At 40.0% G+C, this 27623-nt stretch overlaps 1 protein-coding gene across 1 annotated transcript in view; it reads left to right on the top strand.

Moving 5' to 3' along the window:
- The first annotated feature begins 900 nt into the window (after nucleotides 1-900).
- Nucleotides 901-27623, top strand: part of scfd1 (sec1 family domain containing 1) — a 159407-nt gene continuing 132684 nt past the window's right edge. Inside the window, exons 1-9 of the mRNA XM_063050484.1 lie at nucleotides 901-983; nucleotides 13749-13819; nucleotides 14881-14969; nucleotides 15667-15757; nucleotides 15904-16026; nucleotides 17038-17125; nucleotides 22851-22940; nucleotides 25051-25106; nucleotides 26385-26470. Coding sequence (XP_062906554.1) covers nucleotides 953-983; nucleotides 13749-13819; nucleotides 14881-14969; nucleotides 15667-15757; nucleotides 15904-16026; nucleotides 17038-17125; nucleotides 22851-22940; nucleotides 25051-25106; nucleotides 26385-26470 — 725 coding nt within the window. The 5' untranslated portion in view covers nucleotides 901-952. The remainder of the gene's footprint in view (nucleotides 984-13748; nucleotides 13820-14880; nucleotides 14970-15666; nucleotides 15758-15903; nucleotides 16027-17037; nucleotides 17126-22850; nucleotides 22941-25050; nucleotides 25107-26384; nucleotides 26471-27623) is intronic.

Here is a 27623-nt window from a genome sequence, read left to right as displayed (position 1 = left end):
TTTTCCTTGTGTAAAGGAGGGCATATTGCGTGCCAAATGCCATTGGGTAAACTGGAGAAGGTTAAAGGCAGCCCATCTGAAGGGTCGAGGCCTGAACTCAGCAGGCCAGGCAACATCTATGGCAAAGAGTAAATATTCAACATCTCATCAGAAGGCTAAATTGTTGAGTTGGAAACCATGCAACCATGTGATACGGTATGTTTGACTTCTGAGTCTATTTTTGTCTCGAATTTCTAGTATTTGTGGTGTTTTCTCCAATTATATAATAGCAGGTTGATGTAGATGGAAACTTTTATCTGTGAGGCTCTTTGTTGAGGAGAGACAAACTACTAGAGGAATTCGCAAACACGAGGAATTCTGCAGATGCTGGAAATTCAAGCAACATACATCAAAGTTGCTGGTGAACGCAGCAGGCCAGGCAGCATCTCGAGGAAGAGGTACAGTCGACGTTTTGGGTTGAGATCCTTCGTCAGGACTAACTGAAAGACAACGGCTCAGTCAGCATCTGTAGAAGGAAATGGACAGTCGACGTTTCGGGTCAAGGCCCAAACATACCGCTAGAGGAACCTTAACGGGTTCCTTATAAGGAACCTTATAGGGAGCATCTATATATGAAGCAAAAAAAAAGTCGCTCTGGATGCTGTTCGACCCGATGCATTTCTCCATTTGTTTTTCGATTCCACCATCTGCAGATTCTTGTAGCTACTCTTAAAGAGAAACTCGTGTGTTTGCTGTGACCACCAGTCCTTCCCAATGCGGAAAACAATCATCTACCCCCGAATCTGTGCAAATGAAATAACTTGTCTGAGGAAGTTAAAGCTTCTCTAACAATTTCAGTAAACGCTGGTGTTTGACGTGTAGCCCGGCTTTTAGCATCATTACGGCCGGTCGCGGAGCCCGACCTGCAGTTGCCACGTCATCCGAGTTTGCGTCAGGCAGAGCTGCTGGCAAGATGGCGGCGTCCGTACGGGAGAAACAGATAGGTGAGTAACTTCTGAACACCACCAAGGGACGGGCTGTGACCGGGCTAGAGAGACTGCTGACGAACTTGGTAACGCACCGATCCTGCCTGTGAAGGAGAATGACACCTTCACTGTAGCTGTGGTGCCAGGCCCGAGACCGGAGAGAGCGTCGCCGCGCTGCTCCGTGATGTGCAGCTGCTTGTGGGCGAGCTCCCAGACGTGATGCGCGGCGGCTTACGGCCGAATTCTCAGCTTCTCTTAATAGCCTTTTAAGTGGCTATAGCATCTTATCATTTACTATTGGAGTCTTGTCTCTGAAAACAATAATTTTTCAGTAAGAGGCACCGCTATTTGGAATGCCGGTGTTAGTGTGCCAGCGAAAAAATAAACTTGTTTGACGTTCTTACTTTATGTGATTGTCTATTATTCACTTGTTGAATATGCTAATATTGAACTTTGGTGACATATACAGGTCTGAATGCGTTCCGCAAAGAACTGGATTGGGTACCTTTTTATTATGTAATATCTCCTTTACCAATATAGGATCCTTTTAAACAATGTTCTGATCACTAATTTTTATCAACGGCATTACTGGCTCTTATTGGGACGTGTAATCGATTTACCAGTTTTATGTTTGTGCAATAACAAGTAACGTTTATGTTAGTAATAATCTCCGATTGAAATTCCAGTCGAGAAGTGCAGCTAATGTTAACGTTCGGAGTGTCAACAACGATCACTATCCACTTCGAAGGTCCCAGAAGATAGGGACGATAGGTTTCACGCGTTATTAAGTGGGTAATAAGGCCAGAATAGAAACCACAGAGTCTTCTTTTCAGGTGCAGAAAATGACTCTTAGGGCGGTTGGGTGGCTGCTTTGCCTTTTCCAAGACGCACACAAGGCTTCTGTGTGCTCCAGATGCCGTCCCGAATGCACTATCTTCACTTTGAGCTGTTACCCACCAGAAATTGCAAGGTCATTGGACTTAAGAAAAAATGAACACATCCTTAAATGTCTTCGTCTGCCTTTCTTGTAATCTTTTCCTATGACAGCTGGTAATGTTTATGGGGTCCTAGTGTCTGTCTAGCAAACAACATGGCTTGTCCAACATAGCCAACTCTGAGTACTGAGCAACAAATAACCCGCTTAGCAAAAGTAACATCCGTGGGAAGAAAGGAATCATTGACATTGCAAGTTGAAATCCTGTGTTAGGACATGAGTGTAACGAAGAACTGGGAATGTTGACAGTGCTGTTGTTAGTTTGCCTATCCTTTGAATGAACTTGGACGGTTTTGCACAGCTGTCTTTGGTATTATTTTCCCAGTGTCTTTAGCTGCCTGTGGAATGAATTATGGGTGTTAACATTTAATAGGAGGACAGGGGTCATTGCTGCCTGGTAATGCGAGTTTCATGCCAGGATTGCAATGCATTCAACTTGCAACACTCTGAGAGTGAGGAGATAGAGGGACGTTGGGGCACTGGGTTTGGTGGGGGAGAGAAATGATAAGGGAATGAGATGAGGGCTGAGAGGAAGTGAAGGAAATGAGATCTCTTGTAAGTTTAACTTTGAATATTTTGTGTGCTGAATGGTATTTTGTTATTTCAGATCGTATTGAATTTTTAGTATTTAGGTTACGTTGGCTGATACTGGTTTTTGAAGCACAAACATTAGAGATAATGAGAAACTCATTTTGAATTTCCTGATGAAGGGTCTCGGCCAAAAATGTGAACATTTCATTTTCCCTCCATAGATGCTACGTGAATTGCTGAATTTCTCTTGTATTTTGCATTGCTTTCGAAATTAGGAATATTTACTATTGGAACATGTACCGGTCATCAAAATTCAAATTTCTGGGTCAGCATCTCAGAGGATCTATTTTGGCCTAGCATATTGATGCAATCACAAAGAAGGCATGCCAGCGGATTTACTTCATCACAAGTTTAAGGACATTTGGTTTGTCAGGAAAGACTCCAACAAATTTCTACAAACATACTGTGGAGAGCATTCTGACTGGTTACATCATCATCTGGTATGGAGGCTCCAGTGCAGGATAGGAAAAAGCTGCAGGGGGTTATAGACTTAGCCAGATCCAAAATGGACACTAGCCTCCCGACATCAAAGATACAGTATCTTGAAGCAGTGCTGCCTTAAGGCCAATTTATACTTCTGCGTCAAATCTACGCCGTAGGTACGGCGTACCCACGTACCCTATGCCGTAGCCTGACGCGCACCTCCCCAAAAATGTAACTACGCATTGTGGCAATGCAGACCGTAACAACTGTGATTGGTCCACTTAGTAGCATCGCATTTCCTCCTGTGCATTTCCGGTTGCTTCTGAATGATGAACCAAATCGTAAAATCTACCTGCCAACATCTGAAAATATTTGAAATACATTTCCTCGTCCATGCCTCTCAGTGGCCAGACAAGCACAGAAAATTCACACAACACACATAAAAGTTGCGTGAATGCAGCAGGCCAGGCAGCATCTCTAGGAAGAGATGCAGTCGACGTTTCAGGCCGAGACCCTTCGTCAGGACTAACTGAAGGAAGAGTGAGTAAGGGATTTGAAAGGGGGAGGGGGAAATCCAAAATGATAGGAGAAGACAGGAGGGGGAGGGATGGAGCCAAGAGCTGGACAGGTGATAGGCAAAAGGGATACGAGAGGATCATGGGACAGGAAGTCTGGGAAGAAAGACAAGGAGTGGGGGGGAGGGGCACCCAGAGGATGGGCAAGGGGTATATTCAGAGGGACAGAGGGAGAAAAAGGAGAGTGAGAGAAAGAATGTGTATATAAAAATAAGTAACAGATGGGGTACGAGGGGGAGGTGGGGCATTAGCGGAAGTTAGAGAAGTCGATGTTCATGCCATCAGGTTGGAGGCTACCCAGACAGAATATAAGGTGTTGTTCCTCCAACCTGAGTGTGGCTTCATCTTTACAGTAGAGGAGGCCGTGGATAGACATGTCAGAATGGGAATGGGATGTGGAATTAAAATGTGTGGCCACTGGGAGATCCTGCTTTCTCTGGCAGACAGAGCATAGGTGTTCAGCAAAGCGGTCTCCCAGTCTGCGTCGGGTCTCGCCAATATATAAAAGGCCACATCGGGAGCACCGGACGCAGTATATCACCCCAGCCGACTCACAGGTGAAGTGTTGCCTCACCTGGAAGGACTGTTTGGGGCCCTGAATGGTGGTAAGGGAGGAAGTGTAAGGGCATGTGTAGCACTTGTTCCGCTTACAAGGATAAGTGCCAGGAGGGAGATCAGTGGGGAGGTATGGGGGGGACTAATGGACAAGGGAGTCACGTAGGGAGCGATCCCTGCGGAATGCAGAGAGAGTGGGGGAGGGAAAGATGTGCTTAGTGGTGGGATCCCGTTGGAGGTGGCGGAAGTTATGGAGAATAATATGTTGGACCCGGAGGCTGGTGGGGTGGTAGGTGAGGACCAGGGGAACCCTATTCCTAGTGGGGTGGCGGGAGGATGGAGTGAGAGCAGATGTATGTGAAATGGGGGAGATGCATTTAAGAGCAGAGTTGATAGTGGAGGAAGGGAAGCCTCTTTCTTTAAAAAAGGAAGACATCTCCCTCGTCCTAGAATGAAAAGCCTCATCCTGAGAGCAGATGCGGCGGAGACGGAGGAATTGCGAGAAGGGGATGGCGTTTTTGCAAGAGACAGGGTGAGAAGGGGAATAGTACAGATAGCTGTGAGAGTCAGTAGGCTTATAGTAGACATCAGTGGATAAGCTGTCTCCAGAGACAGAGACAGAAAGATCTAGAAAGGGGAGGGAGGTGTCGGAAATGGACCAGGTAAACTTGAGGGCAAGGTGAAAGTTGGAGGCAAAGTTAATAAAGTCAACGAGCTCTGCGCATGCGTGCAGGAAGCAGTGCCAATGCAGTCGTCAATGTAGCGAAGGAAAAGTGGGGAACAGATACCAGAATAGGCACGGAACGTAGATTGTTCCACAAAGCCACCCTCCTTCTGCCTCAATCCGTTCAATGGTCGTACACACCATCTCCTCCGACGTCTTCTCTCTTTTCTGCGTTGCAGCAATTTCAATAAAAGTAACTCTTGTTCAACATTTATTAGCGCCAACTCCAACATGATGCACTCAGTTTTGTCACCATTGTTTAAAGTACACAAAGAAACTCAACACAGTAGCATAGAAACCCCACCGCGAACTAGCGTTTTGGCGGTGAATTGCAGAGCGACACAGACACACCAACGGGCAAGTATAAATGCTCACAACAGCGTAAGCCACTTGCGTAGTCTACGGCGTAGAGCCTACGCAGAAGTATAAATCAGCCTTTAAGAAGGCAACATCCATCCTTAAAGACTTTCACCATCTAGGACATGCCCTCTTCTCATTACTACCATCAGGAAGGAGGTACAGGAGTGTGAAGATGCACACTCAATATTTTAGGAACAGCTTCCTCCCCTCTGCCATCAGATTTCTGAACAGACATAATTTTAATTCTTTTTGCAGTACTTATTTATTTTTATATATTATTGTAATTTATCTATTGCACTGTACTGCTACTGCAAAACAACAAATTTCATGGCATTAGTGATATTAAACCCGATTCTAATTCTGAAATCAATGAATTCACTGTATAATTCAGCTTAACTATAACCAGCACTGAGATCTATGCTGAATGGAGCAGTTGTCTCGAAACAAAAAAATCCTGATTAGAAAATATTACATAAGCTGTGAGTCTTTCCCATCAGAATATTGTGGTTAGTATCCCAGCATTAGATTGTCATGGAGTGTGTGGTACATGTGAAGGAGAGCCTGCACATGTTATGAGTTTGAATGATATGGATGTTCAGAGAAACCTGCATGTCCCATTGAACAATATAACGAAGACTTGGTATAAGTGGGTTGTTTTAAGGCTGATAACCAGTGGGGTATCACAAGGTGGGTTCTGAGCCCATCCCTGTTTACATTTTCTATTACATTAATAACCTGGAGGAGGGAAAGAAATACAAGGTTTCTAAGTTTGCTGATGATACAGAAAGGTAGAAGAGTGTTTTGTGCTGGGGACATTGTGATTCTGTAACTGCAATTGAGTGATTGGGCAAAAACATGGAGACAGTGAACTCATGAACACTACCTCGCCTTGTATGCCCTTTTTGCACTTTTTAAAATATTTATTATAATTTATAGTATATTTTATGTATTGCTCTGCACTTCTACCACAAAACAACAAATTTCATGGTGCATGTCAGTGGTAATAAACCTGACTCTGATTATAACAACCTCTCTTGAAAAATGGCTGAAAGTACTTCTGCACTATACTATTCTAATGTTCCAGTTACTAGGCAGAGAATAAATTGCAATGACTTCTCTTTCCATTCATGTACCATCTCTCAAGACTCTGAGGTATCCATTTTTGTTTGCTTTTTCTTTCACATGTACTTTTCTCCTCAGGCATATAAATAAAAAAAAATGATCTGTGTAAGCTGTAACATTTGGATGTCTCACCATCCCCTCTCTGATCCTGTGCATCTTGGAGTTATCATACTGTGATGTCAACTGTTGGGCAAACATTTCCCATAGATGAATATAAATAAATTAAACTATTTAATCTGCTCAGTTTAATTTATTGACCACTAAGCCCATCCAAAAAAATGTTGCTGAAGCAACTTTTCATAACCCTGGTGTGTTTGATGCAGAGCTGATTTCTCAAATGCTTATTGCTCTGTTAGTACAATGATTAATTTTTGTTTCAGTAATATCACTAGTTATCAATTGCTGAAATCTTTTTCATGCTTTTCCTGTCTTTGGATGCATTTGTTCTAATACTCTCTCTGCTGGAGGCTGAGGCTGTGGCTGTGGCCGTGGCCTACTCCGGCTGCTCCAGGCTCTGTGTCTGAGGGCTCCGCGCTGAACTGAGACGTAGGTCTACTCCGGCTGCTTCAGGCTCTGTGTCTGAGGGCTCTGCGATGTTTACTCGGCTCTGCGCTGAACTGAGATGTAGACCTGCTCCAGGCTCTGTGATGTTTACTCGGCTCTGTGCTGAACTGAGATGTAGACCTGCTCCAGGCTCTGCGATGTTTACTCGGCTCTGCGCTGAACTGAGACGTAGGTCTGCTCCGGCTGCTGCAGGCTCTGTGTCTGAGGGCTCTGCGATGTTTACTCGGCGCCGCGCTGAACTGAGACGTAGGTCTGCACCGGCTGCTCCAGGCTCTGTGTCTGAGGGCTCTGCGATGTGTACTCGGCTCTGCGCTGAACTGAGATGTAGACTCTGCTCCAGGCTCTGTGATGTTTACTCGGCTCTGCACTGAACTGAGATGTAGGTCTGCTCCAGCTGCTCCAGGCTCTGTGTCTACGGACTCACTTTTGTTCTGAATGCTACTTGCTTACCTATATTGTTTGCAGGGTTTGTTTTTTGTTGTCTGCACATTGGATGTTTAATGGTCTTTTTTTAATGGGTTCTTTTGGGTTTCTTTGTTTTGTGGCTGCCTGAATCTCAAGGTTGTATAATGTGTACATACTTCAATAATAAATGTACTTTGAACTTTTTGTATGGCACCCTTTAGACACTTGCCTTCATAGAAGGCTTTGCTACATGTGTCCTATGTCTTGCTAAATCCTGTTTATCTATCACCCTGATGCTTGTTTGCTTTCACTGGTTTCTGACAATGCCTTGGTTGTAAATTCTCCTTCCACGTATTTGAAATACTTAACAACCTTGACCTCCTTATTTCTGTAATCTCAGGCCTTACAACCCTTTGAAATTCCTCTGATGCTCCGTTTATTTGTCCTGTTGACTGTACCAGATTTTAATTGGTTTATAGTTTGTGATCATGTCCTCAGCTATCCGGCCTGAAGCTTTGGAGTTACTGCATATTCCACCCGTACTCCTTGTCAAACATTTGTGAAAATCTATCTCTGGCCCTGGCCAAGCTACTGGGCACCTATCCTAATATGTCTAATCTCGCATTGTAACATTTTTGAAAAGCACTTTAGGACATATTACAGAATTAAAGACATTATTATTAATATTGTCTTTTTGTCTTCTATGATGGCTTCTAAGTATTGAAGATAACATATTTTCTGTGTGCTTTGGTCACTTATTTTGTGACTGAAGAGGGCAATACGTGAACCTCTTAGTTAAGATAGACATGAATGAAGAAGTTTCCCATTCTTTTCATTGTGTGTGGCATTGTGGTTAGCATAAGGCTATTACAGCTCCAGTAACCCAGGTTCAATTCTGCCGCTGTCTGAGAGAAGTTTGTATGTTTTCCCTGTGACCAAGTGAGTTTTCTGTGGGGCTTCGGTTTTCCCCATTCATTCCAAAAATGTACGGTTTAGTATGTAATTGGTCACGTGGGTATAATAGGACAGTATGGGCTTGGTGGGCCTGAAGGACTTGTAGTAGCAAGTTTCAGATGATGTGTGAACTGTGGTTTTCAAATTTATAGCAAATTCTTATTTGGTTCCAATGTATCTCTGCAATAAAAATAAAACAGTCTTTGGTCAATTGAAGAGTATACAGGTGGCCCCTGTTTTCCGAACGTTTGCTTTACGACACCTCGCTGTTACGAAAGACCTACGTTAGTTACCTGTTTTCACTAACAGAAGGTGTTTTCACTGTTACGAGAAAAGGCAGCGTGCGCCCGAACAGCCAAGCTCCTCCCACGGAACTGCATTCTAGCCGGCATTGCTTAAACACCTGCTTTATCTCAATTTATTTTGCGCATCCGTTAGCAAGATGAGTTCTAAGGTATTGGAAAAGCCTAAAAGAGCTCATAAGAACATACATAATTAAGCGTTTCGATCGTGGTGAAGGAAGTAAGGACATTGTCCGCGCGTTGAACTTGCCTGCGTCCACCATTCGCGCTATTTATACGCAAAGAAAGAATTTTGAAAGCTGCCGATGTTACTGTTGATTCTGCTCGTAGCAAAGTGGTCTCTCTTAGTTGGTATCCAATAATGGATAAAATGGAAAGTCTATTGCTTGAGTGGATTGATGGGTGTACAAAGCGTGGTGTTCCGTTAAGTTTTCTTATACTCAAGGAGAAATCAGTCTTTTTAATAAGCTGAAACAGAAAGCTCTGGTTGATGGTGGAGAAAGTGTTGCGAAAGTGGAAGTTAAAGGTAGTCATGGGTGGTTTGATCGGTTTCTGAGGCGAGGGCAGCTTCATAGTTTAAGCAGTGGTCCCCAACCTCCGGGCCACGTAGAATGCAGCGGTACAGCGGTAGTCAGGACACACCCAGCACATCTTTAAGAAAAAAGCCGAAAGAAACAAGCTAATTAATTAGGTGCCACTCGGAACGTGAGTGTCGGCCCAGATCAGAGGCGATTGCTGATTGCGTTGGGTGCTTATTCGTATAAGCAAGTGTTTAACTGTGACGAAACTGCAATTTATTGGAGTCTTCCTGATTCCGGTTAGTGAAACTACACTGTACATACATTATTTCTACTTTATACAGGCTGTGTATTTTTATGTGTTATTTGGTATGATTTGACAGCTTCATAGCTTAAAGGTTACTGGAGAGAATGTTTTTGCCGAGAGTGCTGCCGTGAGATTTTCGCTGTGCTAGACAGTGCTGCAGAAAAGTATTTCTACTTTATATAGGCTGTGCATTTATCATATCATTCCTGCTTTTACTATATGTTACTGTTATTTTAGGTTTTGTGTGTTATTTGGCATGATTTTGTACGTTATTAAAATTTTTTCCCATGTTGATAAATGGTCATTGCTTATTCACTTTACGACGTTCCAGCTTGCGAGCCGTTTCATAGGAATGCTCTACCTTCGGATAGCCGGGGAAACTTGTATTAATATAAGTTAATGTTGGTTACCATGTGATATATATTCATTTACTTGAGAAGTATAAGTTAGATTTCTGATTTCAAAACTTCCAATTGATAAAATATTCCTGTCCCATCGCTGGAATGTTCTACTGACTGCTGGGGTGGTAGTCCTCTTCTGAATCTTTACCACCATGGGACAGCTAAAATTCTTTCAATGTTACTCCTTTTAAATGAGACATTGTACTGTGAAAACAATTTTCAGCTTCAATCTATAATGAATGGTTTGGCAGCTGATAGTCTTTTGTTCTTGCAGCAACAAATTTCAGATGATGTGTGAAGTCTGGTTTTCAAATTTACAGCAAATTCATATTTGGTTCCATCGTGGATGTAATTCTGAGAGGCTGGGAATTCTAAGGTTATGGTAAGTTATTGCAGCAAGTCAAAATTAAGTTAGAATGAACAAACAACAGTACTGAAGGGAAATGGTACCTTTGTGCTGAGCTCTATGTTTCATAGCTCATATGAAAGGGAACTCTGCACACCACAATACTTTAGACCTGAAGTTTCCTCTTTAGATTTACAGTCATTTGTGGACTTTCACAAACAGGCAGGATAGACAAAGGAGAGTCAGTGGCTGTTGTTTACTTGGATTTTCAGAAGTCCTTTGACAAGGTGCAACAGATAAGGCTGTTAAACAAAATTAGAGTCCATGGTCATACAGGAAAGATACTAGCATGAGTAGAGATTGGCTGACTGGCAGGAGGCAAAGATTGGGAATAATGAGAGGTTTTTCTGGTTGGCTGCCGGTAACCAGTTGTGTTCCACAGAGGTCTGTGTTGGGATTGCTTCTTTGTACATTATCTATCAATGACTTGGAAGATGGAATTGAAGCCTTTGTGGCCAATTTTGCGGATGACACAAAGATAGGTAGAGGGGCAGATGGTGTTGAGGACGCAGAGAGGGTGCAGAAAGATTTAGAAAGATTAATAGAATGGGCGAAGAAGTGGCAGATAGAATACAGTGTCAGAAAGTATATGATCATGCATTTTGATAGAAGGAATAAAAGCATAGACTTTTCTAAATGAGAAAATTCAAAAGTCTGAAAGGAATCCTTCTACAGGTTAACTTGCAGGTTGAGTCAGTCATGAGGAAGGCAAATGCAATGTTAGCATTTATTTCGAGAGGATTAGAATATAACAGCAAGGATGTAACGCTGAGTCTTTATAAGGCATTGGTCAGACCACATTTGGACAATTGTGAGCAGTTTTGGGCACTGTACCGTATCTAAAACAAGATGTACTGACACTGGAGAGGGTCCAGTTGTTTCAAAAAGTAAAACTACCAAGCAGTTTTGATTCCTGTTGAAAGTGGGAGAAGTGGTTCCCAGAGATCACATCTCATTTTCAGAAATTTAATGGAAATTGGTCAAATACATCGTGGGTAATTAATCAATGAAGAGTTGGATACTATCGGGTAGAACAGTTCATTAAAATTAAATACACAGAAGGAAAATTGCTCAGTTCAGAAATAACTAAAGGTGAAATTGGAAAAACAAGTGTAATGATAAAAACAAGCACTGGGGAGTGATGCCTAGAATTTCTTGTCTCCTAAATCAAACTTTGCTTGCTGCCTTTTGATCGCTGGTGAATTGCTCTGCTGCCGGAGAGAGGAGACTGCCTTTTGATCGCTGGTGGGATTGCTCTCTGCTGGAGATAAAAAGGCCAGCCACTGTGGCTGAAGAATGTTACCTAGGTATTCTGCATTTTGGGTGTGGACTTAGACAATAGACTTTTTTTGTGTGTCTTATAGTTTTATAGATTCAGTGTTTTCACCCAATCTTTCTTGTTTCTTGTATGCAGGGGAGGGGATTTGGGGGTCAATGTGCCTGTTTTTCTTTTTGTGCACGGGGAAGGGACTTGGAAGTTGATTGTGCTGCCATTCTTTTTGTTGGTTTTGTGGCTATCTGGAGAAGAAGAATTTCAGAGTTGTATAGTTTGATAATGAATGAACCTTTGAATCTTTGTACTGGTACATGGAAATTATTTAATGTTGTTGGTACAGACATTTTGACTGCAGCTTCACTGGTAGCACCCTCATTTCTCATAAGGTTTAAAATTCGAAGGTTGAACTTGCTGATGCTCTGGTGAAGCATTATAAAAAGGTGTTAAACTAGGACACGATGAACCCTCATAGAATAATGACAGAAATTATCTGTTTGTATTCGGTGGTTAAGTTACTGATAAAGAACATGCAAGGTCTGGCAAGTTTATCTGGAGGCTTTGTTTTGAATCTCCTCCACAGCAGTGAGAATATTTAAATTCAAGTAATCAAATAACGCTGAAATAAAAAACTTGGTATAACTTGTCATAATTGCGACACTATTAAACTTTGAAAGCTGTTTATGAATGCGCTTCAGCTAAGGAAGTTTGTCACTTATACATTTTGATTTATAAGTGATCCCAAGTACACAGCTATGGATTTACTCTTTATTTTTGAATGACACAGAGGACTGCTTAAATCAGGGGAAATTAGAAACGCTACACTTGTTCATGACATACGTATGAATAATTATGCAGCACTGGCTAATAACATATGCATAAATAATTACAAAAATAAATCACATTCCATTTATTATTCTGAGAACAAGCAAGAGAATCCTCCTTGATGTCCTGGGCACTAATCACTCAACCAATATTGCTAAATCAGTTAATTTGGTCTTTATCGCAATGCAGGAAATGTTACTTGATTAGATTTTTTTGAGTTTCCTAAATGCACTTTGACATTACAATAGTGACCACATTTCAAAAATACTTATTTTTGAAGTATTTATCATCAGAGATCACCACCACCCAGGCCATGCTCTTTTCTCGCTACTGCCAGCAGGTAGAAGGTAGAATTGCCTCAGGACTCAGCACCAGCAGTTTCAAGAAAAGTTACTACCAGTCAACTATCAGGCTCTTGTCAAAGGGAATAACTACACTCACTTGCCCATCCATTGAGATGTTCCCACAACCAATTATCTCACTTTAAGAACTCTTCATCTTGTTATGTCATGTTCTCATTATTTACTACTATTTATTTATATTTACATTTGCACAGTTTGTTGTCTTCTGCACTCTAGTTGATATTTCCTTGATCCTGTTATAGTTACTATTCTATAGAATTGCTGGGAATACACACAGGAAAATGAATCTCTGGGTTGTATATGGTGACATATGTAAACTTTGTAATTACATTTACTTCTGAACTTTTGGATTTTTTTATTGATGCAAAGCGCCTTGGGATATTCTGAGGTCACAAAAGTGTTTACGTTAAACTTTTAATAAACTACAATATATTACTAATAGAATGCTTAAGTAATGTTGTAATATTTGGAATATTATTTGAACAAAAAAAGACATTATTATTCAGTATTATTTTTAACAAATTGGCTTGATCCAAGCAATCAGTTTAGAGCTAGTGTTTTTGTTTAAGTAATATTTTAATAGCATATTAATGCAATCCCTGTTTCCCTCCAAGTTCTTTGTTGTGGGAAAAAAAACTCTTAGACTGCTGCTCTCACACAATGAGAAACTTTTAATTAATGCTAAGAAATCAAAGGCTTCAGAGAACAAAGGAGCTCGGTGATTTTATTTTATCTTTCACAACTCTACAACATCTAAGTCAATTTTCTTGCCATAAATTCATTCATGTTTTGAAAATGTCCTATATTCAAGCTTTACTTATATACCAAATACACGTTGTTGTGTCCAAATATAATGCAAAAGTAATTAATCACTAAGCAGTTAATTTCCTGCTCATTTTTTTTTCTCCTGCAAGTATTGGGCACAAGAAAGTCCGCAAACCCCAGAATACCTGTGGTAACATGTTCTTTGTATTAAACTACAAGAAGTTTCAGGAACTTTTCTTATTGTTTGTTTTAAATTAATCATTGCAAAATGCGACAGTACTGTAGAAATATATGCACTTGTAATTCTTTGAAATTTAGTAATAGCTCTTAAGTGGTTATTTTTCTTTTATTTTACAGCTGCTCTAAAACGAATGTTAAACTTCAATGTCATTCCAGTTAAAAACAGCACCACAGAACCAGTATGGAAGGTGAGGGAATTTCTAGACTGTTGGCAAATGTCAACACATATAAAACAACTTGATCATTAAAATTCTTAAGCTAAGTTTTTAAAGTATTGTATTTTCTAACTCCATTCAGCTCACTATTAATTTGGCAAAGACAAAAAGATTGAAATTGTGTCAGCTAAGAAAAATCTGATTGGATACAATAACCAGATTTAATTAAAACTGTTTGCACTTGTATTTCTACTTAATTTTAAAGCAGTATCACTCGAGTTTAATGCACATATTTTTTGGTAGTGACAAAAATAAAATTTGGGAGTATTTATAGTGTATTTGTTGACAGTAGGACTGGTGTATCAGTGGACAAGCTTCTAACACTGGAATACTAGTATTAATGAATGAAAGCCAGAAATGCTGGAGATATTCAGCAGGCTATGCAACATCTGGTGAGAGAATCTAAATTAATGTTTTGGGTCAACAAAAACATTAAGGATAAAAGCAATTTTTTTTTAGGATGCATGTGGAGATGAGAGCAAAATATCAAAGGGAAGATGTATGATGGGTGGAAGTCATTATGCTGATAGTTTCTGGCCAAACTAATCCACAAACTTGAACCTAAACTCTGGGTACTTGTTACTTAAAACTCTTATTTCCACACCCACTTTGGCCTTTGTCTTCAACCTACTACACAGCTCCAAAAACCTTAAGAAGAGCACCTTATTTTTCAACTAAGTACAAAACAACCTTCTGGACTCTATATTATAATTTCAGAGAATTTTGTTATTGCCATTGTTTTGTTCTCTTGACCAATCCATTTCCTTGCATCATTATCAATTTAGTTGTTTCAGATTTCTCTTTGTCCTTCCCTGTGCCCTTCCCCTTTTCTTACATCTTAAAACTTCTGGGTTTTTTTTCCCCAACTCTTTGATCTGAAACATAAACTTTATTTTTCCATGGATGATCTTCTGGTCTTTTGTTTCAAAGTCACAACCTCTGCAGTAATCTGCATTCACATTAATATAAAGAAAAAAAAGTGTTATTCTTTAAGCCATAATTCTTTGTTTCTAATATAATTGTTTCTTCTGTAGATTCTGATCTACGACCGATTTGGTCAAGACATCATTTCACCGTTACTCTCTGTGAAAGAATTGAGAGATATGGGCATCACTTTACACCTGTAAGATTAATTTAATCTTGGACAACTGAATTTAAAGTTAGAACATAATGGAGTAAGACATGTTTTAAGGAAGGGTTTTTCCCTCAAATATCTTAAATTAGTTATCATTATCCTAATTGAAACAATTGTTCTCAATTAGACTGTTTTATTGGCCTGAACGATTTAAAAAATAACTGGACCAGATTTGCATGGTTCTATGGTTGATTTTTAGAAATGAAGAATATGAACAATCTCTTTATAGACTGCCTATACTACCTTAAGCACAGTCATGTTAAAATTAGTAGATATGTTGACGATATTCTTTGCTGTTCGGAGTTCATAAATTTGTTTTGTTTTTTTCATTTAGTGAATAAAATGCAAGTAAACATTAGATTTTGGTTTGCCATTTTGGTCAACATAATTACACCTTTGAGTAACTGCATGCTGTACAGTTGCTGTCTTGCTTAGACACTCTTAAATAACAACGGAAGTTTCATGAAGCGTAGTGCTTAGATTATTCATTTAGGACTACATTAATAATCCATAAGTCATGGGAAAATACACCATTAGTTTTCAAAACTTTCAAAATACATAATTTGTATAAATCTAATGTTAGATTTGTTGTGCTTTATTTCTGGGGAAGTTATTTTCCCTGTATATCAGTATGTTAGGTATAATCTGTAGTATTTGGTTTTAATTTGTAATTACAATTTTTCAGGTTATTGCACTCTGACAGAGATCCGATTCCAGATGTTCCAGCAATTTATTTTATAATGCCAACAGAAGAAAATGTTGACAGAGTATGCCAGGTAATTAATGGCTTTTTGATTAAAGTGGCTTTTTATATATCTGAAATGGAAAGGTTTAACTGATGTTAAGAATATTATTTGTTTGAATATTTACAATTTCAATTTTATGATTTTAATATTAATTTTAAGCACAATTGCTTTTGTAGGATCTTCGGAACCAACTTTATGAGTCCTATTACTTAAATTTCATCTCAGCAATTTCAAGGGGTAAACTTGAAGACATTGCCAGTGCAGCTCTGAGTACAAACGCAGTAGCCCAAGTTGCCAAGGTCAGATGATTGCATTAGCTGAGGAAATCATGCTTTGTTCTGATCTCTTCATTTACCCTGTATCAAAAAAAGTTAAATTACAAAGTTGCAATAGATTTAAATGAATTTCAGTGTTGATATTTTCTTTTTTGAAAGTTGCCAATTACCATCTGTTTGTTGGATGCCTAGATCAACATTTTTGAGTCTTATGGTGTAACCTTTCAACATCATAAATCTTCTGTAGTGCTGATCTGTTAAAGCATGTTCCCAATCAAAATAATAACTGTTTCATTGAAACAGATACGCAACCTATTTGGATATGGCTCATTAACATTGTGTCCTATATAATCAGTTTTTAATCAACAGTTTGAAACCGGGTGGTGGTGCAGTGACATCAGCGCTGGACTCCGGAGCGAAGGTTCCCAAGTTCGAACCCAGTTGGGCTGCTCCCCAGCACGCTTTCCATCCGTGCTGGGTTGAGTGTTGAACTCACAACTCAGCCTCGTTAAAAAAAAGGAGACTGCGCTGTGAGAAGGACGTGGAAGACCACTCACAGAATCTTTCCTCCAAGACAACCACTTCAAAAAGTGGTCGCCGAGGCTCTGGCAGAGTATGGCACACAAAAAAAGAAAAAATCAACAATCTTGATTACAAATTAATTTTAATAATTGTTAAGTGGTCACATGATTTGAGTATTATTTGATACACCAGATTTTTTGGTTACATTTAAAATGTGCTTCCCCTATAGCAAGTTTATGTTTTTAAGGCAATTGCGCAGTTAATAAGTTTGATTAATATACAAGCTGATTCAACATAGAGTCTTAATGGTGAACAATTTTCTTTTACTTCGACTGAAATATAATTATGTGCTAGTTACACTTGTATCAAAAGAAAATTGTTCGCAACTTTCTACAGATCATGGTTCTCTCTCCTAAATCTGAAGTTTCAATTGCACTTTATGGGTTTTGCTGATATTAAAGAATTTAGCATTATGTGATATTGACATTCTTTTCTGCTTTCCTATTTTTGCAGTTATTTGATCAGTATTTAAACTTTATCACTTTGGAAGATGACATGTTCGTACTGTGCAATCAGAACAAACAGCTGATTTCATATCATGGTATTGTTTCCAATTTCTTTATTTCTATATTATTATGTGCATCAGGAGTGTTTTTTCTCAGATTCAAACCAGTTTTCACTTATAGTCTAAAATAATAACATAATTAAGTTGTATTTAAAATACAGTTCTTCTTTTGGTAGAAAAAGGTTATTTCTTTTAGCATGAAAATTAATCCAGGCTTTCTCTGCTGATGAAACTATGGTGCATTAAATTTAATTGGTGTAACGACTCCATCAGATTCCAAAATATATTGATTAGTCTAAAACATGAAATATTTTTACAAATAGAATGCACAGTGGGTGAATGTTTAAAAATTATGTCAAAACATTAAATATCAATACTGATAAAATATTTTTATGGTTCTATGAAAATCCTTCTCTGATGTCACCTACCAGAAAAAAGCATTCAATTCTCAACATTTTGAAATGAGTTTTGTACTTACTGAATAAAAGAAATGAGAACTAAAAACCTCAAGCACTGCTTGTTAACTTTTCTGTATTACTCTTCGTTTTTTGAAATATTTAAGTTTAATTTATTTTTTAGTGATTTTAGAAAGGAGTTTAAAGTAAATTTATTATCAAAGTGCATATACAGTGGCATGCAAAAGTTTGAGCACCCCAGTCAAGATTTCTGTTACTGTGATTAGCTAAGTGAGTAAAAGATGAACTGATTTCCAAAAGACATAAAGTTAAAGGTGACACATTTCTTTAATATTTTAAGCAAGAAGTTTTTTTTTATTTCCATCTTTTACAGTTTCAAAATAACAGTAAAGGAAAAGGGCACGAAGCAGAAGTTTGGGCACCCTGCATGGTCAGTACTTAGTAACACCCCCTTTGGCAAGTATCACAGCTTGTAAACGCTTTCTATAGCCAGCTAAGAGTCTTTCAACTCTTGTTTGGGGGATTTTCGCCCATTCTTCCTTGCAAAAGTCTTCTAGTTCTTGAGATTCTTAGGCCGTCTTGCATGCACTGCTCTTTTGAGGTCTAACCACAGATCCTCGATGATGTTTAGGTCAGGGGACTGTGAGGGCCATGGCAAAACCTTCAGCTTGTGCCTCTTGAGGTAGTCCATTGTGTCATTTTGAGGTGTGTTTAGGATCATTATCCTGTTGTAGAAGCCATTCTCTCTTCATCTTCAGCTTTTTTACAGACAGTGTGATGTTTGCTTTCAGAATTTCTGGTATTTAATTGAATTCATTCTTCCTTCTACCAGGAAATGTTCCCTGTGCCACTGGCTGCAACACAAGCCCAAAGCATGATTAATCCACCCCCTTGCTTAACAGTTGGAGAGGTGTTCTTTTCATGAAATTCTGCACCCTTTTTTTCTCCAAACATACCTTTGCTCATTGCAGCCAAAAAGTTCTATTTTAACTTCTTCAGTCCACAGGACTTGTTTCCAAAATGCATCAGGCTTGCTGAGATGTTCCTTTGAACCTTTTGAATAGAACCTGTTGACCGCAGTGAGCAAAGGTATGTTTGGAGAAAAAAGGGTGCAGAATTTCATGAAAAGAACCCCTCTGATCTTTTAAGCACAGGGGTGGATCGATCATGCTTTGGGCTTATGTTGCAGCCAGTGGCACGGGGAACATTTCCTGGTAGAGGGAAGAATGAATTCAATTTAATACCAGCAAATTCTGAAAGCACACATCACATTGTCTGTAAAAAAGCTGAAGATGAAGAGAGGATGGCTTCTACAACAGGATAATGAACCCAAACACACCTCAAACTCCACAATGGACTACCTCAAGAGGCGCAAGCTGAAGGTTTTGCCATGGCCCTCACAGTCCCCTGACCTAAACATCATCGAGAATCTGTGGATAGACCTCAAAAGAGCTGTGCATGCAAGACGGCCTAAGAATCTCAAGAACTAGAAGACTTTTGCAAGGAAGAATGGGCGAAAATCCCCCAAACAAGAGTTGAAAGACTCTTAGCTGGCTATAGAAAGCGTTTACAAGCTGTGATACTTGCCAAAGGGGGTGTTACTAAGTCTGACCATGCAGGGTGCCCAAACTTCTGCTTCGTGCCCTTTTCCTTTACTGTTATTTTGAAACTGTAAAAGATGAAAATAAAAAAGTTTTCTTACTTAAAATATTAAAGAAATGTGTCATCTTTAACTTTATGCTTTTTGGAAATCAGTTCATCTTTTACTCACTTAGCTATTCACAGTAACAGAAATTTTGACCAGGGCTGCTCAAACTTTTGCATATTACTGTATGTCACCATAGCCTACCCTGAGATTCATTTGTTACAGGCATTCACAGTAAATATGATACGTGATAGAATCAATGAAAAACTGCACATGACAGAGACAAACAATGTACAAAAGACGACAAACTGCAAACACAAAAATAACAATAATAATAAATAAGGAATAAATATCGAGAACATGAGTTGCAGAATCCTTAAAAATTAGTCTATAGGTTGTGGAATCTATTCATTGTTGGGGTGATTGAAGTTATCCCCTCTAGTTTAAGAGCCTGATGTGTGAGGGGTAATAACTGTTCCCAAACCTTACAGCTCCTATACCTCCATCCTGTTGGCAGCAGCAAGAAGAGATGTGAGGGTCCTTGACGATGGACGCTGCCTTCCTGCGACAGCGTTACTTGTCAATGGTGGGAAGGACTTTACCTGTGATGGACAGGGCAGTATCCACTACCTTTTGTAGTTTTTTTTCCATTCTCGGGCATTGGTGTTTCCATACCAGGCTGTGATGCAATCAGTCAGTATACCTTCCACTACACGCCTATAGAAGTTCATCAGGTTTTAGATGACATGTTGATTCAGAATCAGAGTCAGGTTTAATATCATTGGCCATTGGAAAATGTCATGAAATTCGTTCTTTTGCAGCAGCAGTACAATGCAATCTATAATTAAAACTATAAATTACAATAAAAAGAATATATAAAAAAGACAATTATATTAAATAATTAGTGCAAAAAGAGAGGAAAAAATACCTGGGTAGCATTCCTAAAAAGTTGAGTGTGTGTCTTCAGGCTCCTGTACCCTCACCCTAATGGTAGAGTGATGGGGGTCCTTAATAATGGATGCCACCTTTTTTGAGGCATTGCATTTTGAAGGTGCCCTTGAAGCTGGGGGAGGCCAGTGTCCACAATGAAGCTGGCAGAGTTTACAACTTTCTGCAGCATCTTCTGATTCTCTGCAGAAATTTGCGAGTATCTTTGGTGACGTACTAATTCTCCTCAAACTCCTCATGAAATACAGCTGCTGTCATGCCTTTCTTGTAATTGCATCGAAATGCTGGGCCCAGGATAGATCCTCAGAGATGTTGACACTCAGAAACTAGAAACTGCTCACCCTTTCTACTTCTGATCCCTTGATGAGTACTGATGTGTGTTCCTTCGACTTCCCCTTCCTGAAGTTCACATTCAATTCCTTTGTCTTACTGACATTGAGTGCATGGTTATTGTTGCAACGCCACTCAACCAGCTTGTCTATCTCACTCCTGTACACCTCCTTGTCACCATCTGAAGTTCTGCCAATAATAGTTGTGTCATCAGCAAATTTATAGCTGGTGTTTGAGCTGTGCCTAGCTGTACAATCATGGGCGTGGAGACAGTAGGGCAGTGGGCACGCATCCTTAAGGTGTGCCAGTGTTGATTATCAGTGAGGAGGAGATGTTACTTCCGATCTGCACAGACTGTGGTCTCCCGGTGAGTAAGTCAACGATCCAGTAGCAGAGGGAGGTACAAAGGTCAGGTTTCAGATCCTGTTGATTAGAACTGAGGGTATGATTTGTCTTGAATGTTGAGCTGTATTCAATAAACAGCAGCCCGATGGACAATACGTATTGCAGTTGTCCAGGTTATCCAAGGGTGAGTGGAGAGCCAGTAAGATTGCATCCGCTGTAGATCTGTTGTGATAGGCAAATGACAGTGGGTCCAGATCTTTGCTTAGGCAAGATTCGATACTAGCCATGACTAAGCTCTCAAAGCACTTCATTACAGTAGATATGAGTGCCAGCCACTGGACAAAAGTCATTCAGGCAGCTCACCCTTCTCTTCATGGGCACTGATATGATTGTCACCCTTTTGAAGCGGGTGGGAATATCTGACTGCAGCAGTGAGGGACTGAAGATGTTGTTGAACACTCTTGTCAGTTGGTTGGCACAGGTTTTCAGAGCCTCACCAAGTACTGGCCTGCAAACCTTGCCAGAGCTGATGTGCGTCTGATTTTGTCGCTATCCTCAATCAGAATTGTTTTTTCATCTTTAATAGCCTTCCGTAGGTCATTCGTGGAAGAAATGTGTCGTTCTGGATCACTGGTCTTGAATGCCACAGATCTACCCCTCAGCAGGCTACAAATCTCCTGGTTGTTCCACAGCTTTTAGTTTGGGATATGTCCAGTATGCTTATGCACACAGATGGCAAGTGTGGCATACTCATTTAGACTTAGACCATAACACACAGGAGCAGAATTAGGCCATTCAGCCCGTCGAGTCTGCTCCGCCATTCCATCATGGCTGATTCCGGATCCCACTCAATACCATACACTTGCCTTCTCGCCATATCCTTTGATGCTCTGACCAATCAGGAAACAATTAACTTCTGCTTTAAATATACGCATGGACTTGGCCTCCACCGCAGTTTGTGGCAAAGCATTCCACAGATTTACTACTCTTTGACTAAAAAAAATCCTCCTTACCTCTGTTCTAAAGGATCCTCCCCTCAATTTGAGGCTGTGCCCCCTAGTTCTGGATACACCCACCATGGGAAACATCCTTTCCATATCCTTCCTATCTAGTCCTTTCAACATTTAGTAGGCTTCAGTGAGATTCCCCCCCCCCCCAGCCACACATTCTTCTAAATTCCAGTGAGTACAGGCCCAAAGCTGCCAAACGCTTCTCATATTTTAACCCTTTCATTCCCAGAATCATGAAATTGAATCCCTGAGTAGAAGTACAGCCAGATGATCAGACTTGCCGAAGTGTGGGCGTGGGATGGCACGGTAAGCTTTCTTGATGCTGGTAGAACAGTGGTCAAGTGTGTTGGCTCTTCTGGCTTCATAGGTGATATGTTAGTGGTTGTTGTTCAGAGAGTTCTTCAAGCTAGCCTGGTTGAAATCTCCCGCAATGATAGGAAAGGCATCAGGGTGCACTGTGCAAACTTCTAAGGAAGTAGAGGTCCTGCCTTGCCTTTTTTGTAATGACAGTTACATACTGGACTCAGGACAGATCTTCTGAAATAATAATGCCAAGTAATTTAAAGTTGCTGACTCTCTCCATTTCTGATCCCGTCATGAGAAATGGCTCATGGATCTCTGGTTTCCTCCACCTGTAGTCAATAATAGGCTCTTTGGTTTTGCTGACATTGAGTGAGAGCTGAACTCTTGTTCATCAATTGTGCTACAGAAAACTGAGCACAGGAATCTAGGTGGAACTTGCATGCAATGTATCACTGTAGCTAAATATGGATGCAGTTTTAAAGTGAGACCTGTTAGCACCTCTTGGATAAGTGTAAGTCCAAGGGCATCATTTCAGAAAAGGTGAAGAGAATTATTTTCATGTCATGGCCAATATCTGTTTTGCCAACATTATTATTTTTTTCATTTTATCGTCTTTTGTTATAGCTTGTTGAGCGTATAGTGTCTACTATATTTTCAACAATATAATAATTATGTTTCGAAGGTAAACAAGTCTCTGCAAGATGGCTTGGGATCTCTTGGTTGGTGTATGGCATACAATTTCTTTTCTCCCCATCTTATTTCAGCAATCAATCGACCTGATATCACTGATACAGAAATGGAAATAATTATGGACACTCTGGTGGATAGCCTTTTCTGTTTTTTTGTCACAATGGGTAAGTGGAGTGTAGCAAATCCCTATTTCTGATATTACAGTTTTTATGGTGTTTTAATTGCTTTAAAGAAAGTATGCTCTTATGAATTTCTTAAATATTTTGGGCTGTCCATTGATATGTTGTGTATCAGGGTGGTTGGGTGTGATGCACCTCCATGGTCACCTACTAAGGGGTTTTAAATCCTGCAGATGGAATTATGGGGAAGAAACCAAGTAGAGTGATAGTAAGAAGTCTGTCACATTACATGGATGTGTCGGCTGACTTTAAGTGAAACTTGAGCTGATGGTGAATACGTGGTGGATGTGTTCTCTGAAATGATCTTTAGGGAAGGAATCAACAAATGAATACGACTGCCCTACATAGACAGCAGTAGTGCAGGCCATACTATTACCAGGAAACAACAATTTTTCCAATCAACTCTGCAGTCTAGCAAGGTTGCCCACTCTTCTGTGTCTTGTTGATGTGTCATTTTTAGTTTTTCATTAATTCCTTGAGGAAGGATGAGGTGATGATGCCAGGCAGTCGGTGGCACTCAGATCAGACCCTCTCTGAATATGGATAAAGTCACTGCCTTCTGCTTGTACTCGTGATTGATTCACAGATTAATCAGCGTATATAACAAGCATGAATGAACTCCATGAACTGGAATTGATTGCAGTAAGAATGAGACCATACGAACAACTGTTCCACTGTTCCCTTCATCATCAAGCTTGACTACCAGAAGGTGCTGGGATGTTGATACTGAGATGCTGGTGCAAGTGTCAAGGCTTGACTGGAGCAGATGGCAAAGGTGAAACAGAAGTTGGGAATTTGGGAATAGCGCTGTTTCTTGATGGCAAGCAAGGAAGTGCTGTTCAGGTGTGAAGTGTTCTCAGTATAGCTAAGCGCAGCACAAGTGTGGCACAATCCCTAATACCATGCCCTTGCAGTCACCCAAGTCATCCTTCACTTCATCTGGAGATCCAGAATGTACTTCATCCATTGGTCATTATGTAAAGGTCTCCAGTGAAGGGGGGAGGGGAAATGTACTCAACATCATTCTCATTACAGTGGCCATTTTTGGGTGTGGTTCCATTGAGCTGTATTTAAAGACAGAGTAGGCTAACACCAATTGTCACTATCTTGAGGTTTTATCTGTCCCCACTGTTGCAATGAACCTGGTATTGTGGTGAGATCTTGCCATGCTGCCTGTTCTTCAAAAGACTGTTTCTGCAGCAAACAATTTTGTCACGTCCATGATTGGTGAGCTTGGAATGCTCTGGAGAGAGCTTGGGAGAAGATGAAGGTGGATCCTGCATCTGCAGATTTCTTCTTGTTTCTGGGACAGCTTCCTGAGTAGACTGTCAAAGGCATTTGGCAGAATGCTTCATTTACAAGAACTGCCAGATAACCATCAAGATCTTGTTTGGTTGTCAGAGAGAAGGGCCATCCCTATTAGATCCAGCTTCCCAACTGGACTCTCACTCCCACCACACACACTACCTCAAGATGGTTGAAGCAAGGATGAGACATCAGCCCACCTCCTCATGCACTGTGCATTTGACAAGAAAGCCTGGAAAAGGATGCACTGGTTCTTGTCATGGTTCACCATGTGCACCTCAGAGGACCCTGAGATCTTCGAGCTGTTCTCAGGGAGATACCTTGAGATAAACACCTGTCGGTGCTGGAAGATATTCAGCTTGATGGAAAGTGCACTTTGCCTGTAACTTGTTTGTTTTCCAATGTACAATGTCCACAGGCAAACACTTCCGACTGGAACGTTGCAAGTGCAAGATTATGTGCTGAAGAATGAACTGAAGCTTGGTGTAGCCACTGTTGAGATTGTGAATGGGCTTTCTGTCATAGTCTCTCAAACGTTTCACATATGCTCTGCCTCATGAAGCAAGAGTGCCATTGATGTGTTATAAGCTAATATATTAAACAGGTACTACTCAGTGTGGAGAAAGACATAACAATTGTATTTGCTGTGTGTGTGTGTGTGAGATTATGCTCAAAGTATATTTTTGAAATTTAAAATAAGTGGGTAGAACTAAATTGATGATAAGCACAGCAGCTCATCAATTTCAGAGCTTTTGCAAATCTTGTAGTTTGATTACATTTCTTAAAATAGGTGCTGTTCCAATCATACGATGCCCTCGAGGAAATGCAGCTGAAATGGTAGCAGTGGTAAGAAATATATTCTCATTTATTTCAGTACACATAACTAATAAGCATTATAATTACTAGACAATGCATGATCCATAATGTGTACCTGATAAATTAGTGTTTATAATTGTTGGCTGCTGGTAAAAATCTTATTTCTAATCAATTAGTAAAACAAATGAATTTGTAACATAAACTATCAAAATAAAGTCCCACTTGCCTCCTCACATAGATGTCAGATATTGCAGGAAGCTCTTACTGCCATAACAGCAACTTGCTGTAGTTTAAATTAAAATTACTGAGGTATAATAGAGGACAGAATTGGACTAAAGCGTTGAGCCAAAAGGAGTTAGTTAAGGCTAGTGACAAAAGCAAAACTAGTGAAATGATAAATTTTATTGAGGAAGATTTGTTGCAAAGTAGACAAGGAGTTAACTGTGTGGGGCCTCAGTAATTCAGAATATGTTGATTGATTCGAAATAAAATGTTATTTTACTTACCAAACTGTGACCTAGGTTGGAAAGTAAGCAATAATGACGAAATTAAAAAAAACTGATCTGCAATACTTCATAACTGCTGACATCAGGCAGCACCCCTTACACTGCCACCTTATGCTCTTAAATACTGATGGAAGTGCAGTACCAATAATATTGGGTAAGATGAACCCATCTCAACCCATGCATGATACAGAAATTTGGCACTTTTCATGAACAAGTAGAGGGAATAATACTTGTTCCAGGACTTGCATTGACACTGACTTACTTTGCTCAGTGGAGAAAAAAACATATCTAATTATCACATCAATTGCAAAAAGAAAGTAAGAAAAATTTAGCATTTCAACTTTACAACGGTGACTACGCTTCTAAAACTAAAAGGTTTGGGCAGAACATGAAAAGTGCCTTTCAAAATTTTAGGAATTTCTAAAGTGTTTTAGAGCCATTTGATGCCTCTTTCAAATTGACCTAAAGAAGTTGTGGCACCCTAACTCCTTGAACCCATAATCTACTGCTTGGAAAGGAATTACAGACTTATGACACCAAAGGTGGAAAATGTTTATGTAAACTAAGTTTTCAGCCTTTTGAAATCAAATACTTATTAATTGTGTAGCAATATTGAGTGCATGATCCAATGTATAATTTGAAGTTTGTATCTTTATTTCTAGCTAGAACAACTGTCCTAACCTGTACTGCCTTTCTTATCAGTTGTTCAAGAGTATTAGATTTTCAATGCTTTCCTTGCTTTCTGCTACATGATTAAATAGATGTTTCTGCAATTAAAAATAATTCCAATTACTTTTCTCAGAAATTAGATAAGAAACTGCGAGAAAATCTACGAGATGCCAGAAATAGTCTCTTCACAGGTGATAATCTTAGTGGAGGACAATTCAGGTACAATTCAGTAAATTAACTCTGTACAAAAAGGAAGCTTTGGGTTATAACTAATAGGTTTTCTGCAGTTTAACATTGCTTAAGTAAGCTATATAACAGTACCTGTTTTCACTTTTTGTACATCTGCATGATAAGGCATTGCTGGCATAGTGACACTGTCATTAGTGCTGTTACCTCATAGCTTCTGGAACACAATTCTGATTCTAACCCTGGTACTGTCTGTGTGAGGCTTAGTTGTTCTCCTGGTGACCATGTGGGTTTTCTGCGAGTGTTCTGATTTCATCCCACTTGCCAAAGACATGCTGGGAGGTTAATAGGCTACTGTAATACAAGTTAATGACAAATGCTGATGGCATGTGTGAGAGTGAATAAACTGCAGTAGTGCAGGAAAATAAGGAGAAAGGTAATGAATCTAATAGGATTGTACCCCTGCAAACCTCCATGGATGTATTATGCTATAAGGCTGTTCTTGTGTCATTATAAGGAGAAGATAGTTTTGTTGGGTGTTTCTAGGATTTTGATCTTGACGGTAATTTTTTAATTTTGTTTTGATAAAGGGTACATTTATATAATTTGATCACTGTATGATAGGCAGAAATAGACAGAGATCCCAGTGATCCAAGAACCTGAAGCTCTGCCCTCTGCACCAGCTTCTCAGCCGCGCATTTACCTGCCAAATCTTCTTGTTTCTACCCTCACTGGCATGTGGCACAAGCAGCAATCCAGAAATTACTACCTGGGAGGTCCTGCTTCTCAGCTTTCTACCACCTAGCTCTCTAAATTCTCTTTTCAGGACCTGATTGCTTTTCCTTCATTAGTACCAATATGTACCAAGTCATGTGGCTGCTCCCTTCCTTCTCCAAAATGTTGTGGAAGGTGATCTGAGACATCCCTGACACCTGGAAGGCAGCATGCCATTCAGGGTCCCATTCACATCCAGAGAATCTCCGGTCTGTTCCCCTCACTGTTGAGTCCCCTATCGCTACTGCTCCCTTCTTCTCTCTCTTTCCCTTCTGCACCATGGACCCATGGTCCATGCCTGCAACCCGGTCAGTGTGGCGTTCTCCCGGGAGGTCATCCCCCACAAAAGTATCCAAAGCAGTATACTTGCTTTTGAGGGGAATGGCCACAGGGGTGCTCTGCTTTAATTGCC

Source organism: Mobula hypostoma, chromosome 1 (assembly GCF_963921235.1).
Source record: "Mobula hypostoma chromosome 1, sMobHyp1.1, whole genome shotgun sequence".
In the NCBI taxonomy this organism is placed as follows: Eukaryota; Metazoa; Chordata; class Chondrichthyes; order Myliobatiformes; family Myliobatidae; genus Mobula; species Mobula hypostoma.
Note: the sequence above shows the minus strand (reverse complement) of the source record. Positions and strands in the feature narration are given on the sequence as shown.